The following is a 15,910-nucleotide window of genomic DNA, read 5'->3' as shown; positions in this document are numbered from 1 at the left end:
TAAGAAAAGAAGATTCTGGGCAGAGTTTTTATCCTCTTATCCCACCAGGGCACAACAAATACCCCTCAGCATGTCCCGCCACCAGAAAACTCCAGAGAAGAATTTCACTTTAGAAAACAGAGAAACAACAAATGTTTTTATTTAGATGGCCAGGAGACACACGTACCAGCTATAGGATTTTTTATTTCTTCACTCATGGCTCTTTTTTCCAACCACAATAGGAAGCCAGAGTGGAGAACTCTATTGGGAAGGATTAAATACACTCAGAAGCTCTTCAAAAGTTAAAAAGCCTCAGCTTAACAATAATGGTGTCAGCTTCTGGACTTCTCTTTTTCTAAATCAGTTTTATGAGCGGTTGAACTCTTGAGCCTTGGATTTTCTTCACTGATGCAATTTAAACATCATCTTGGACTTAAGAAATCCTTCCCTGTGTATCTAAATATCAAACTCATGGTAACTTCTTATTTTCCTTCACAAGGAACAAGGAAAGGAACAGAAAGACATCATAGGACAGGACGCAGGTGGTCTTGGGAAAGATGGAGGGAAGGCTCAAAAGTCTCATCTGATTAAACTTCAGTGCATTCTAAAATAACGGCCGTAGGGGCGCCTGGATGGCTCAGTCAGTTAAGCGTCCGACTTCACTTCAGGTCACTCACGGTTCGTGAGTTTGAGCCCCCATCAGGCTCTGTGCTGACAGTTCAGAACCTGGAACCTGCTTCGGATTCTGTGTCTCCCTCCCTCTGCCCCTCCCCCACTCGTGCTCTGTCTCTCTCTCTCTCTCCTTCAAAAATAAATAAACATTTAAAAAAAATTTAAACTAACAGCCGCTATAGGGATTTGTCATCTTTCCTAGACAATAGCACAGGAACATGACCGACTGTGACAAATACACTGGTGGCTTCACAAGATGAGCTGCTGCCCAGCTAGTTATTCTTGTAACCTGCCTGGACGCTATCAACCCTTAGCAGTCAAAAGTCGGGTTATTGACTGGTGGGCAGGGTAGTGCAACTGACCACCAGAACCTTAAGAAAGGACGTGTCCCAAGAAGCAAAAGGACATGTTTTCTCCACTATGGCCCTGAGGCCCCTTAAAGCCATCCCCTTCTGGGGCGCCTGGGTGGCTCAGTCGGTTAAGCGGCCGACTTCAGCTCAGGTCATGATCTCGCGGTCCATGAGGGCTGTGAGTTCGAGCCCCGCGTCGGGCTCTGTGCTGACAGCTCAGAGCCTGGAGCCTGTTTCGGATTCTGTGTCTCCCTCTCTCTGACTCTCCCCCATTCATGCTCTGTCTCTCTCGGTCTCAAAAATAAATAAATGTTAAAAAAAAAAAAAATTAAAAAAAAAAAAAGCCATCCCCTTCTGCCTTCTGTAAGCTAGACAACTCAATTACACTAAATGCATTGTGATAATGATAATAAGTTGGGGCACAAAGAAATTAATATAGCCCTGATCCCCAGAGAGACACCAGGACGGGAGCAGACAGACAAGAAAACACTCAGTGCACCCCATTATCACGAATTGTCGGAAGAGAGGTCTGCACAAAGCGTAATGGGAACAAACTCCCTGGAAGAGACACAGTTCAAATGTCACTTCTTCTGAGAGGCCTTCCCTGCCTCCCGAGGCTGGACCTGGAGGATGAGCATTCAATCAACAGGTGCTTACTGAGTGCGTGGTGCCAGGGTCTAGGGGGTGCAATGATGGACCAGCCGCCAGAGCGCTTACATTCCGGTGCGGGGGGTAGATACGGACAAAAAGGTAAATAAATAAAATATTGAAAAAGTGTAACCGACACCATGGAGGAAGCAAACGCAGAGGATGAAGTGGGGTCACGACAGGGGGACCTAGTTTTTGGAGTGATGAGGGCAGACCCCTCTGGGAAATGGCGTACGAACCGAGAACGGAAGGCTCTAGGATAAGAGGGTGCCGGCCAACTGAAGCATGGCGGTGGGTGGGGGGCCGGAGGTGGTCCGGATGGAGGGAATGCGCTCTAAGGTGGTGGGTAAGACCACGGGGTATTTGAGGAACTGAAAGTTAGGAGGTTATGGAGCTTCTAGTGGGGCCGTGATGGTAGTCTGAGCTGATGTGAGGGCCCTGGCAATGGAGAGAAAAGGCCAGACTTGAGGTACATTTTGGAAATGGAACTGAGAAAGCTTGTAGGGTGGGGCTGATGGAAGAGAGGGGAAAAAACAGGGCTAATACCTATACGGCTCGCTTCAAATGGCCAAATGGATGGTAGTGCCATTAACTGAGATGGGAGAAACTGGGTGGGCCAAGGGAGAGGTCTACAGGAAGAAATATCAAGAGTTCTATTGTTCCCACGGTAATTTGGAGATGTCTGTGCATCGCACAAAGGGTGATGTCAATTTGATGGCAGGATATGCGAATCTGGAGCTTGGAGGAAAGGTCCGAGCTAGAAATATACATTTTAGAGGGTGTCTGGTGGCTCAGTGGGTTAGGTGTCTGACTTTGGCTCAGGTCACGATCTCATGGTTCGTGAGTTTGAGCCCCACAGCTGGCTCTCTGCTGTCAGCGCAAAGCCCACTTCAGATCCTCTGTCCCCTATCTCTCTGCCACTCTCTTCCAAAAATGAATAAACTATATATATATATATATACACATTTTAAAGTTTTCAATGTATATGTGGTGTGAAAGTACCCAAGAAGTTATCCGAAGAGAATGCAGAGCTGAGGAAATGGAGATCAAGAATGAATCCAAGGAAATTTCACCAGCTACCCGAGAGTACAAATGAACAGTTGGAAGGAAAGAGAAAAATCCCAGCTAGGGAAACTTAGAAAGGATTCCAGAAGTTAAATCTTAAAAAATAATGCCAATGCCTACGAAAATCTACCCAACTCTAGCTGGCTGCCCCATCTGCCTGTCACTCCATGGATCACCAGGGTGGAAGGCACAGAGCTCGCAGTCTAAGCAGGTGACCTTTTCCTCCCTCTCCATCCTGAGGTGTCCTTCCCTATACTGTGGGCTGTGGGATCAGTCAAACAGGAATACTCTGGCCAAGCACTCACAGAGCGACCTTCCCCTCCCATGTAGGAACCTCCAGAGCAAGCAATGAACTACCCTCTGGCTCTAATTCTTTTCTTTTTTTTTTTTTTTTAATTTTTGTTAACTTTTATTTATTTTTGAGACAGAGAGAGACAGAGCATGAATGGGGGAGGGTCAGAGAGAGAGGGAGACACAGAATCTGAAACAGGCTCCAGGCTCTGAGCTGTCAGCACACAGCCCGACGCGGGGCTCGAACTCACGAACCGCGAGATCGTGACCTGAGCCGAAGTCAGATGCCCAAGTGACTGAGAATTAGAGGCGCCCCCTCTAATTCTTTTCTTCATCAGCTTCTACAAAGGGCACCCAAGACATCACCATCACTAATCAAACTTTTCTCTTAGCATATGAACATGTTCACATTGCACCCATCCTAAAAAAGCCAAGATGTAATCTCCTCAGAATCTAATTTCCTATTCCCATCCTCCCTTTGATTGCCACTCTTGAAAAAAAAATTACATGCCTTTTCCCTCCATCCACTCTCAACCCATGCCAACATGGCAACAGGAGCCACCACGTTGCTGACTCTGGCACAGGTCAGTGATGGCCTTGAAACTAATTAATTCAATGACACTTTTCAGTACCTAACGTTATTTTACCTCTCTATAGCACGTAGCATTGTCTCCCATTCCAAGACACCTGCTCTCTCCTGACTCCCCTCCCTATTTCATAGCATCCTGTGAATTGCCCCCCACCCCTGCTCATCTATAGACATTAGAGCATCCCAGGATTCCTCCCCCAGCACCACCCCCTCATTTTTCTTTCTAGCTTCGTGACCTGAGTGAGCTCATTTATTTCTGTGATCATAAATGCCACTAAATCGAGGCCCCCCAGACTCTCCTGTATCTGACTGCTCTGTGAGCATTCCCCACCTGATGTCCACCAAAAAGTTCTAAACCACTATGATGAACCAAATTGATTACCTTCTCCTTCAAACTTGCCATCTCTCTCCTGAATTCCTTTTCTGCACTCTCTTCCACCTCTATTTGCTTAAGCCAGAAACCCAAGAGACTCCCTTCTGCTCACCCACTATAGACGCTTGGTCACTGAGTCCTTCTAACCATCCTTGGAACCTGGTAATGCGAATGCATCCCTGTACCTTCATTTGGGCCGTTATCTCCCACGTGAATCACTGCTGTCACCTGAATCATATCTGGTCTCAGTGTCCCTGCCTCATCCTCTCCTCCAATTCATATTCCACCTATATGGACATACGATAGACTATTATCAGATAAATATAACACATGTACATACACTTAAAACTGTCAAGTGAAAATCAAGTTGTACAACCGTCTGCATAGGATGGTAAAATTTGCATCTTAACAATAGGATGTTTACATGGGACAGAAAAATGTCTCAGGGCACCTGGGAGGCCACTAAGTGTCTGACCTTGGCTCAGGTCATCATCTCACGGTTCGTGGGTTCGAGCCCTGTGTTGGACTCTGTGCTGACAGCTTAGACCTGGAGCCTGCTTTGGATTCTGTGTCTCCCTCTCTCTCTCTGCCCCGGCCCCACTCGTTCATTCTCTTTCTCTGTCTCTCTCTCTCTCTCTCTCTCAAAAATAAACATTAAAAAAAAAAAAAGAAAACTATCTCGAAGGTCAGACCAAAAAATGAGTAATTCTAGAGAACAGGGTTGAGGTAAGAGACATTCTCTTACTTCTTCATTTTATGCCATTCTGTAATATTTAAAATTTCGGGGTTTTTTGGTTTCTGTTTTTTAATAATGCCACTTTGTGCTGTTGCTGCTGTTACTGTTATGGGGCTAAGAGTCACTGATCCAGAGGACAAAAAGTTAAAAATTTTTGTTAAAAATAATTCCTCTGACAAAAATTATTCATGTAATTTCTGAACATCGCTTTATTTAGCTGGTAAATTCTTTGTATAAAATGGATTTTCTCAATGTTGACTGAATACAGTGTTGTATTTACCCAAATACTGGAAACATGTACAGTATCTGTTTGCCATAGTAAATAATGTAAACAAGTAAAAAGAAAGAAAGGCAATTTTCAATGTTGGCTTGCTTTATCATCTATTGCCCTGCAATTGAGCCATTTGGATTAAGTTGTCGTGCTAATAAAAACTCAAACATTGATAATCAATGTCCTAGTCTCAGAAAGCAGAGTCAGCTAATGTGAGAGAAGAAGGGGAAATGTCCATAGATGTGCAACCTCCAAGGCCTTAGATTATGTACAAAAGTTCTCTTTCATCTCTGAACATATCTTAATATTTGCCAAGGGAACGGAGCTGAGACATATCAACCTAAAAGCACCTTTGGCTGCAGACTGACAGAATGCGTGAGTTCCTGAATCAATAGAACAAAGCAGTGGATATTCCAGAAAGGGGTTGTCCAGCTCACTGGCCACCTTTTCCCAAGGTAAGGACTCCACGGGCAACACACTAGTGGGAGTATAGAAAAAGCTGCTGTCGACCCTGGGATTACCAACAATAGCTATACTCTGGTTCCCTGTATATTTATCTATTGCTCTTTCTGGCCCCTTCCACTAACTAGAGGTGATAACCCTTTCCTGGGCAATTTCAGATAACCATCCTCCCGTTGCACCAGATACTTCTGGAAGGTCTGGACTGAAGAGAAGGTCTTTGGTCGTCCGTCTTTGGCGACCGTGTGGGTCACGGCTAAAACTAAGTAAAAGGATGCCTGCTAACTCTGCCCATCGTGCCCATTAGACTCCATCTTCTCCCTGCCCTTTCCCCCAACCACCTACTCTTTTAAGATATCGTATTTTATTACAGACAATGGCTTTGTAGAGGCCTGGACATTCAGATGGAAGGCAACTGTACCCATTATTTGATTCTCTCTCGAATGTTCGAATTTGGAGTCAATAATGGATGCTGTGGTGTGCCACTGAGACTTCCATGCTCCCACCTTCAGAACTCTTAAGATATCTTCCCCTACCTACTGACAGTGTCTATACTGACACCAACTATAGCGCCCTCTAGAGCCTTGCCCTGTACTCACCCAGGGCCATGCCCACTGCCCAGCAGCGGCTGGTTGACGCAGGGGTAGAAAGGCCACACCTCTTTCCTCAATTCAGGATCATTCAGAAGAAATGAGCTTCCTGTGGGATGGGCTGAGCCCTTTGATGTGACTGTTTCAATTTCTCCCTCTGCCCACACCTTGCTTCCTTCCCTCTTCCACGGGGATTTATGCTGACAGCTCCCCTCAATAAACTTTATGAACACAAGTCTCCACCTCGGAGTGCCCTCCCAGGACGGACCAACCAGCAACAATGCCTCAAACCCAATGTATCAATGTCCTGAAAGAATGCAAATTTGAATATTCTCAGACTAATAAACTTCTACAAATGATCAGTTCTTCATCTGAAATGTCAGCAATTAATCATGATCAAAAAATCGATGATCCCTTCAGAGCTTCTATTCTATGATGATTTTATTAATGTCTGCTGATTGATGACGCTGAATCCCAGAGAAACACCAGGGAAACAGATTCGGTCTATAATTCCATCACTCCCTACTCTATTCTTATACATTCGTACAAAATTTATTTTTTCTAGACCATATGTTGCATCTAAATATAAAAAACAATAGCTGAAGGTCCCGAGTGCCTGAAAGGAGTGTTGTCAGCTGACATCCATCCATTTGATCTCTAGCTGAGTTTATCTGCTTGTGTTTTGTTCATGCTGACTTTTTTCCACTTTCCTAACAAAGCTGGTTATCAGATCCCAACCATCCTTTTAAGTAAAGACTGAGATAAAAACAAAAATACAATTTGGTCTGCAGCAGTTGGCTTTGTCTGATACCTAATAGAAAAAGAATGTTTTTCTTGTTTTATCTGTCTTCTTTTACTTTATCTCCCTTTGTACATTGCAACAGCTTCTTCTATTTGAGATTCTTTGGCTTAATGTCTACAGGCCGGGGTCTGACCATTGTTCTCAGTTGCCTAAACTTATTCCCACTTTTTTTTTTTTTTAAATGGAGGCATTTTCCTTAATGTCGCATCTCCATTCAAAGATAAGTTAACTTCTCTGTAATCATTGCCATCCTTCTTGTGCATTGTCTCTTAAATGCTTTATCATCTCCTTTTGCAAGGACACTCTGGCTATCCTGTTCCCTTTGACCACAATGATTGGAGATACTCACTAGAGCTGAAACAAACAAAGAGAAGGTCTGTGAAATTTTAAGGAAATGTGAATTAACTGCAAAATGTGGATACTTTGAAACAGAGTTGAATGAGATGGGAATAAAAGGCACCTGATAACAGCATAAAACCAAAATTTTTCAAAGCTTCAATTTCTCTCTCCGTAAAATGAGCCTAACATTCCATAGTAATTTTCCAAGGATTTAATGAAATCGTATATGTATAGTCACCCAGACTTGGAATAAGTTGAAATGAATAGTCCTATTTATATTTGTTTATGGTGATATCTATGAACACTGTTGATTTATGATGATTGTCTCACAAATACTAAATGATATACTTGGTGGAGATATATTTCTTTAATCAAAAAAGAATGGAATGCTGTGGGAATTGGGAGTCCCTAAGCAGCAGGGGCTTCCAAAGGGAATCAAAAGACCAGTCTGGACAAAGTGCTGACATTTACTGCCACCTATGGAGTGATCAGCAAACTGTGCTTAAATACACAGCAACATGACCTCTGAAAAAATTTGCCCTCAATTTAAAAGGCATCTCTACAAAGCATAAGAGACTCTTAAAACTGAGAACGAAATGAGGGTGGATGGGGGTGGGAGGGAGGGGAGGGTGGGTGATGGGTATTGAGGAGGGCACCTTTTGGGATGAGCACTGGGTGTTGTATGGAAACCAATGTGACAATAAATTTCATCTATTGAAAAAAAATAATAATAATAAAATAAAAAAATAATAGAAAGGAAAGGGCATCTCTAGTCATCACTGTTCACGTATATTGCAAAAAACAAAACAAACAAAAAAACAAACAAAAAAAAAACCACCCAACAACAACATCAGCCCTGCTCCTAAAAGGGTAGGGCTCGCAGCTCTTTCAGGAAAGTGGCTAAGTGAAGTCACAACCCTGAAGGGCTACACTTGAAATCACACAGGAAAGGATAAATCCCAGAGCTGTAAAATGCTCAGCTACATTTGCCACTAAGAAGTGCACGCCCAAGGCTCAGCATTCTAAGGGATGGGACCCATGTGGTCGTGCCCTGGGCCGTTTCAGAGCACCGCATCTGGATAAGACTGTGTTACTGGTGTCCCGACAATGAATAATTACAAGAGAATTCATCATTAAGAATAACCCAGAGCAACGAACGTGAAAGGAAATAACAAGAAGGTAGTGGTGAAAGGGCTAACAAGAAAAAGTCGCTGGAATTACCTTTCATGTCATAGAAATGGGGTTTTGAAGAATTCTCCCAATCCACAACCACTAGAGTGGCACGCCATAAGAGGACAGAACCCAAGCTCTCATTCTCTCCAAGAGGGCCTTAGAGAGGTGAGGGGTCAAGAGGTAACATGAGTGAGTCGTCTCAGAAAAGACTATGCCCAAGCTGAAAGGCACATGCCCTATCTCGAGGGACAGCCACTTGGCCCCAGCTGACCCCAGCCCTTTGAGACTAAGCCGTGTAGTCTGGTGGTTAGGGCGAGGGTGCAGAGCCAGGCTGCCTGGGTTTACAGCCTGGCTTTGCCACTCACTAACTGTGAAACCTTGGGCAAGTTGCTGAATCTTTCTACGCCTCCATTTCCATACCTGTCAAGTGGGGATAATAATAGTCCTTGTGCATCACATTGTCGGCAGGATTAAATAAATTAATACATACAAAGTGCTTAAACCAATGCAGAGCTATCATCGCTCAATAAGTGGTACCAAGACAAAAGGACGGATCCTTTGCCATCAGCTTTCCCAATGTTTGAGAGAAGCCAGAATCGCAATTCCTTTTTAGGTGAAATATGTCTAAGTAGGAGCAAATAACTGTAATAGTTTCAAAATCCTGTGTAAGCCAAAACATACATGCCTGTGGGCCATGTACGGTCCACAGGCATCCAGTGCCTCACGTCTAGTGATGTGGGAAGAGCCATGCTTGGGATGCAGACAGGTCTCAGACTGACTTCTAACTCTGCCACCAGCTCCGTGATCCTGAAAGCACAGTGCCTGGGAGCCGGGGGTGGCAGGGGCATACGAGAGAAAGTCCCGTGCCAGATTACGAAGAGCGAGTGACAGATGGCATTCCTGACCAAATGTAACAGGAGAAAGTAGTCTCAGTGATTTAAATGAAGCCTCTAATATAAGGGAGGGGGCTGAGGGGAGCCCATCTCCCTCTTTGTCCCCAGGGACTTCATTCAAGGTCTTTAGCATGTACCATCACGTATCCTAGAGGGAGCCAGGATTGACACAGACCAAGTCCTGCCACCAAAATGGAGTCCATTCCCTTCATTCCATTTTTAAAGGACAACACTTGCTCCATGAGTCCGCAATCCAAAGTAGCTACCAAGACTGCCCACGTCACCAGAGGGCGGTGCAGCAGACAGCCGTCATATCTGCTCACCTACGTGGAAAATTAAATACATACATCAATGAAAGACACGTAAATAAATATCACACCGTTAAAGAAAACAACAACCACCATTTGGGGGGGGGGGAAGCAAAGCACTTAGAAACCGAGTTATTCTTTTCTAAAGTTTAAGGATCTTCTTTTGTCTCCGGCCCATTGTCTTTCCTGCCATCGTCTAGAAGCCAACCAGACAGATTTAGAACAAGATGCTAGTCCTTTTCTACTCTACTGACAAATATGTGGCCCATCTGCCTCCAATCAATGATGGGCACGTGGGGACAGAGCAATGAGGTATTTTTAAACACTCCTTTAATGAATTCATCCAAGGACCAAGCACTTGAGGCACGGAGGGGTGAGGGGTGAGGGGCGGGCAGAGGGAGGAGAGGGCAAGCACAGGCTCTGGTAAATAAAGAGATTTGTCATAATCTGGATTCTAAAACCCTTGCTATGAAGCATCCTGCGTGCCCCCAACAAGCTGTTAAGAGCATGAAGAGAAGCTCGCGAGCAAGGTGATATATGGCATTTGTCAGATGTTTTCAGACTTCAAGGACAAGTTCTTACACGCAAGGAAAACTAAAATTTTATCTTGAGAGTGACGTTCCTGCCTACTGTTGCTAGAAGATTTTAAATTATTGGCGTCTCATTCGACTAAAATAATCATAGCAGGCAATTGAAATGAAGAATAGATTCAGTTCCTTAGGACAAGCCAGTCCCATGGGGGAGAAAAATCAGCATGGAAAGCAATTTAGTTTGCCTTCACATGGGGGAAAACCGGACATCTGGGCATTGGTGACACAGTCCTAGAGGAGGGTGGGGAGGGGGGATTTTCATTGAAATCAACCTGCGTTGAGCTTCGAACAGTGAAAAAGCTTTACAATCCTGCATCTTTAGGATCTATGGCACAATGACCCAGAAATTTCACACTTGGCTGTTAAATATCACTTGTTCCTGCAACCGAAGCTCTCTCTCTTAAGGACTTTTCCTTGTCTGACAATTTCCTTAAATTTGAAGTGAAAAGAGACAGTGCCGAATCGTGTTGCATAAGAGAGCAAAAGGGGCTATTGATACCGATGGACAGACCTGTCTTTTGTTTTTTAACATCCTGGCTCTTTTACTTCATTTGGTGGAAATCCAGCTTCATTCGGATTTAGAAATTGTAGGGGCGCCTGGGTGGCTCAGTCGGTTAAGCGTCCGACTTCAGCTCAGGTCACGATCTCACGGTCCATGAGTTCGAGCCCCGCGTCGGGCTCTGGGCTGACGGCTCAGAGCCTGGAGCCTGCTTCCGATTCTGTGTCTCCCTCTCTCTCTGCCCCTCCCCCGTTCATGCTCTGTCTCTCTCTGTCTCAAAAATAAAATAAACGTTAAAAAAAAAAAATTTAAAAAAGAAATTGTTCCTTGTTAGAACTGAGCTTCCAATCACTCACAAGAGGCCATCTTAGTGAACACGAAATGGCTTTTTCGTAATTCCACTAGTATGTATTTTACTCAAGGAGGCTGTTTTTATATTCTTCAAAATGAAAAATGACAGTGGCAGCAAAGCCCAAGGCATGCAATACGCAACCCCCTCTGGCCCCCAAACCCCGTGCGCGCCACTCGCCTTCCAATAAGTCCACTCGTGGGTTCTTCCTCCGACTGACCTCAAACTCAGTCCCGAGGGGAGGAGGGAGAAGGCAATCGTTATGTTTTGCTTTTGTTTGCTTGAAATAATAAATCCAGAGGTCTCCCTTGCCAGGGTTTTCCTGCTGTCAGCAGTTCTGTTTCGTTTGCTTTCTCAGTCAAACTGAAACCCAAGGCCTTGTGGTTGGCTCTTGCCCTGACCCCTTGGCTCTTGGGAACTGATCAGAAGACAGATCGCTTTGGGTTCCTGACAGACATGGAGACTTAGCGGACTTTCACCCCTCAAACATATCTCTAAAACATCCACCTCTACAGCAGTGAGGCACTCCAGTATAACTCAGACCATAATTGACTAGCCTGTCTGCCACCGACTACTTATAATCTCTTTCCAATTTGGGTCAAAGACCTAAAACCGTAATTCTAGCCATGTCCGGGGAGCCAGAGAAAAAGAGTGCTCAACTATCAGATTAGATGCCGCTTTGCAAGAAAATACCTCTCCGGGCCTGGGAACTACCAAAGAGTCCAATGTTGACTTCTATGGCAACTGGATACTAATAATCCCCACTCCAAATAATTAGAAGCCTCAAATAACCAAAGCGTCTTGGGTATGTTTTGCAAAGGGAAAGACCAAGTGCAGAGGCTGATAATAAGAATACTCCAAAAGGCAAATCTGCAGGGTGTGTATGCCAAAGGATTGAGAGAAAGCAGGTGATCTTCTGAGCTAGACATGCCTAGTATACTCTCTGATGATAACTGACATTTCCAGATGATAACCCCAAAGTTTTGCCAAGTCCTGGAATCTTCCTGGAAAGATGACTTTACATTCTACGCCATCTTCTTCTTAAACTCCATTTTCATTGGACCACCTACTTCACAGACATTGGAAGAAGCAAATGTGATGATGTATACAAATGAGCTTTGCAAGTGGGGTACTAAATAAACATAAGATGTCACTATTGCCTCTAGCTGGTAATCGGCATAAGTAGCTGACGGTAACTGTATCACCAAATGAATGGTACCCAGAATGGTCAGTTCACCATACTCTCCCATTTCCCAAACATTCTGGATCAAATAGAGTTGAACTGAAAATACATGCATGGAAAACATATAATTGTGTTGCTATTCTTGCTTCCTTCTCAGCAATGTGTTTCAAAGAAACAGCTTCAACACTGGTAGAAAGCAAAAGCTAATGAAGGCAACTGGTCTGAGAATTCCCCATGAACTTGAACTTGTGTTTACAAGGCACATTAATCAAAGATATCAGAAGACGCAGGAGAATCCCACCAAACTGTACGAACAATTTACCAATCAATGTCGTTGATTGGAGGCAGCATTCTAAAAGCCAGCTCTCAAACTATTTTTGTTTGTATCTCCGAGGAGTGCCTAGCATGTGGGGTCTACCCAGGAGATGCTCTGGGAAGGAAAGGTAGAAGAAAGGAAGAGACAAAGACAGACCAGGGCTTCTGAAAATGTTACCCGCTCATCAGTTATTGTTCTTAAGGGATAACGGCTCATAGATCTTTCTCTATGTTTCCCAGCCTTTCATTTTTTTTCAATTCATCTTCTCAGTACAAGTTGTTTTTTTTTTGTTTTTTTTTTTTTGCCATTTTCTCTTAACATGCACAGTGTACAAATAAGGCATTAAAAACACTGAAAATCACTTCCACTCTGTATTTAATGTCAAATCATTTGACAACTCTCATTTAGGACAAAGGTGAGACAAACCCCTTTGGGGGTCTTTGTTGTTGCTTTAACCTTTGCCTTCACTATCTGGCTATCAAAATGAGGGGTGAGTTGGGTGCAGGATTTGAAAGACTACCATCATCCACCTCTTTCACAGACGTTTTGCAACCTAGCTTTTAAAAGCAGGGCTAAGTCTAGAAGGACCCTTTCTAATTTGAAAGACTGATTTAACAGGGAAAGGCTTTGAGGTTGAGCCATCTGGGCTCTTAATATTTAATTCCAGAGCTCTGTTTTAGCACAATGTGATACCCTCCTTATACACGTGTGTACATCTTTCTTGGCGAAATAATAATCAAAATAGTCCACACTGCCGAAATGTTAGGATGAAAAGAGAGAAGAAATCTCACGCTAGCACAAGGTGCCAGACTCCTTCGGAAAGAGTCCTGGGGACAGAAAAGGGATGAGCTCCTTCCCTGAACACAGAGAGACGGTTTTAGAACTATCTTCCTTTTGTTGGAGGTAGGAATCTGAAGATCTAACTTGGGAACCAGTTTTTTACTCCTAGAGACTCCTTCCCCCCAAAGAAGCCTGTGGTGTTTGGAAAATTTACTAGACAGAAATTATGGACAGTGCCAGCACCGAGGATTTTCCACCCGTGCCCCGAGGAGGTGCTGACAGTGGCTTTCTACACAACTTGGATTTGGTGATTTCTGGCAAGTGGCTAGGGCAATTTTGTGTATTAACCAAAGAGCTGAGCTCCCCAACCAGAACCAGGTTCTATCAAGCCAGAAAAGTTTCCTGGGAGATCCTGATTCCAGAGACGTTGTTCTGGACCCTTCCTTTGAGGTGTGCGTATTCAAGAGATCCTCTTGCCTCTTGCAGCCCCTGTCCCCTCTTGGCTAAAGATAGCTGTCATCTATCACTGGGAACATCCGCCCCTCCAACTGCTGCCTCAGAAGGCTGGAGCGGACTGCACTGCCCCGGGGCGGAATGGGGAGGCCAGCGCTTTTACCCAGTGGAATCTGGGGACTCCTGTCCTTGCCCAAAACTACTTCTTTTCCCGCCTCTTCCCGGGAAGTACCCAAATCTCTTCCACTCTTCCTTTGAGCTGGCCAGGGAGATTCCACCATCCAAGGACAAAGTGCGATCTCCACAGGCCGAGCATCTACCCCGGGACTCTGCAGCAAATCTGACATTCAAGGCCGCGCGCGCCGGTCCTCGCCCCGCCCCGGTCCTGGTCCCGGCTCATTCATTCCGGGCCGGTCCCCACGCTCCAGCCCGCGCCGCGCTCCAAGCGCCGCTTCCCCGGGCAATGCCTGCCGCTCACGTCGTGCCCAATCCCGTATTGCTTCTAAATCTCACAAGTAACCTCAAGAGGGTTTTTCTTCCCCTCCACCCCGTCGGACTCTTCTTCACACCTCCACCGGTGGCCTTTTGATTAAAAGAAACGCAGCGTCTGTCTCCCGCATCTCCAAAGGGTTAAGCAGCTAGCTTCGCCAAAGAAAAATCAATCCCCTGCCCACCATCCCACCCCAGCCGAGCCACCGCTCCGCCACCGTCTCCGAGGCCCGGCGCCGACGTCTCCGCGTCCCCATCCGGAATGAGGGGCCACCCTCCCCCCCGCCCCGCCCGCGCCCGCCCGCCCGCTCCCCGCGGGTCCGCAGAAGAGCCCCCTCACCCTTCGGTGGATGCCATGGTCCGGGGAACGCCCCCTCCTCTTCGGCACGGTCCGGCGGCGGCGGCGGGCGCGGCGTGAGCGCCGGAGAGTGGCGGAGCGCTCTATTTAAGGGGGAGCCTCTCCCCGCCTCCCACCCCCCTCCCGGGTAAGCCCTTTAGCGCCTCAGCCCGCGCGGGAGGCTCCGGCGGGCGCTAAGCCCCGGCTGGGCTCTCCTCCGCGCGCGTCCCGCCTCGCCGGCGCTCGGCGGGGCGCTCGGGGGGCTGGGGGTGGCTTCCCCGAGCCAGCGCCGCCCCCGGGCCGCCGGGCCGCGGCCGCCACCTGCGTGCGCTGCGGGGCTCGGGGCGGGCGGCGGGGGAGGCCCGGGAGGGGGTGTGCCGCGGGTGTGCAGGGGAAGTGTGTGCGTGCGTGCGCGCGTGTGCGGGTGTGTGCGCGCCGGGGGAGGCGGTGGCGGCCGCTGCGCCCTGGCTCGCCGCCGCCGGGGAGGGATTGCGAGGTTTAGCCCCGCCGCAGCTGGGGATTTGCAGGCGATCCCTCTCTATTTTCGTCTAGAGCTGACATCACCCGCGCCGCCGCCTCGGGAGACTCCTTTAACTGCCGCCCCCTCGCCCCCCGTCCCCAGACGCGCTCCCCTCTCTGCCATGCCACCCCCCCCGCCCCGCCCCGGCCTCTCGCCATAAATTAGCGAAATAAGAAAGGAGGCCCCGCTGGTCGCCGGGAAGGCCTGGGCAGCCCGTGGCAGGAGCCCAGGATCTAAGGAGTCGCTATTGTTCCCCCTCAAGCCCGCGTGGCCCCGGGTCACCCCAAGCGGGGCGAAGCGCAGGCTGGGGCGCGGAGACCTGGGATGCCCCTCCGTCCCCGCCGCCCTCGAGCAGCCCCCCGGCGCTCCGCCTCGCTCCTTGGCACACTAGCTTGGGCTCTACGCACACCAGCAAGCTCACCCTCACCGGCGACACACCCACCCCAGCCTCCAGCGTCCCGGGTGCCGGGTGTGCCGGGTGCCGGGCCCAGCCGAACCCAGCTGCGCGCCCTCCCCCGCCGCGGCCCGAATAAATCTCTGGCCTTCAATTATTCATCGGGATTAATATTAATGCAGCTCCCAGGGGGCGGCCGGCGGGCGGGGTGCTGGGGAGGCTGTGGTTTTTTTAAGCCTTGGGAGGTCGGCTTCGGGGGCGCTGGCCCGCAGGGCGCTGGGAGGTGGCCCAGGCTAGCGGCTGGGGACGCGTCTCCACCCGCTCCCGCTCGCCTTCGGCTTCTGAGCCCCGGGGGCGGCGCACGGAGACAGATGGGCTCCTGCAGGGGAGGGTCGGAGCCTCCCCGCCGGCTTTGCATAATAATGACGAAATCCGTGCCGACTTTATTATCTTTGGGACACA

General features: G+C 47.5%; 1 protein-coding gene across 4 annotated transcripts in view; it reads right to left on the bottom strand.

Moving 5' to 3' along the window:
* Positions 1–15,602, bottom strand: part of SLC1A2 (solute carrier family 1 member 2) — a 141,292-nt gene extending 125,690 nt beyond the window's left edge. The window contains exon 1 of one of the 4 annotated variants that reach the window (XR_002086059.2): positions 14,538–15,118. Coding sequence is in view for 1 of the 4 variants with exons in the window: in XM_019470109.2 (XP_019325654.1) it covers positions 14,538–14,554 (17 nt within the window). In the remaining 3 variants the exon portion in view is untranslated. Of the gene's footprint in view, positions 1–14,537; positions 15,119–15,475 lie in introns of those variants that run through there. The other 3 variants (XM_019470113.2, XM_053899835.1, XM_019470109.2) reach the window with 3 other exon arrangements.
* Between the last annotated feature and the right edge of the window lie 308 nt (positions 15,603–15,910).

This window comes from Panthera pardus, unplaced genomic scaffold, assembly GCF_024362965.1.
Source record: "Panthera pardus isolate Hobbes unplaced genomic scaffold, ASM2436296v1 HiC_scaffold_12, whole genome shotgun sequence".
In the NCBI taxonomy this organism is placed as follows: Eukaryota; Metazoa; Chordata; class Mammalia; order Carnivora; family Felidae; genus Panthera; species Panthera pardus.
The sequence above is the reverse complement of the archived record's forward strand: the minus strand, read 5'-3'. Positions and strand labels throughout refer to the sequence as shown.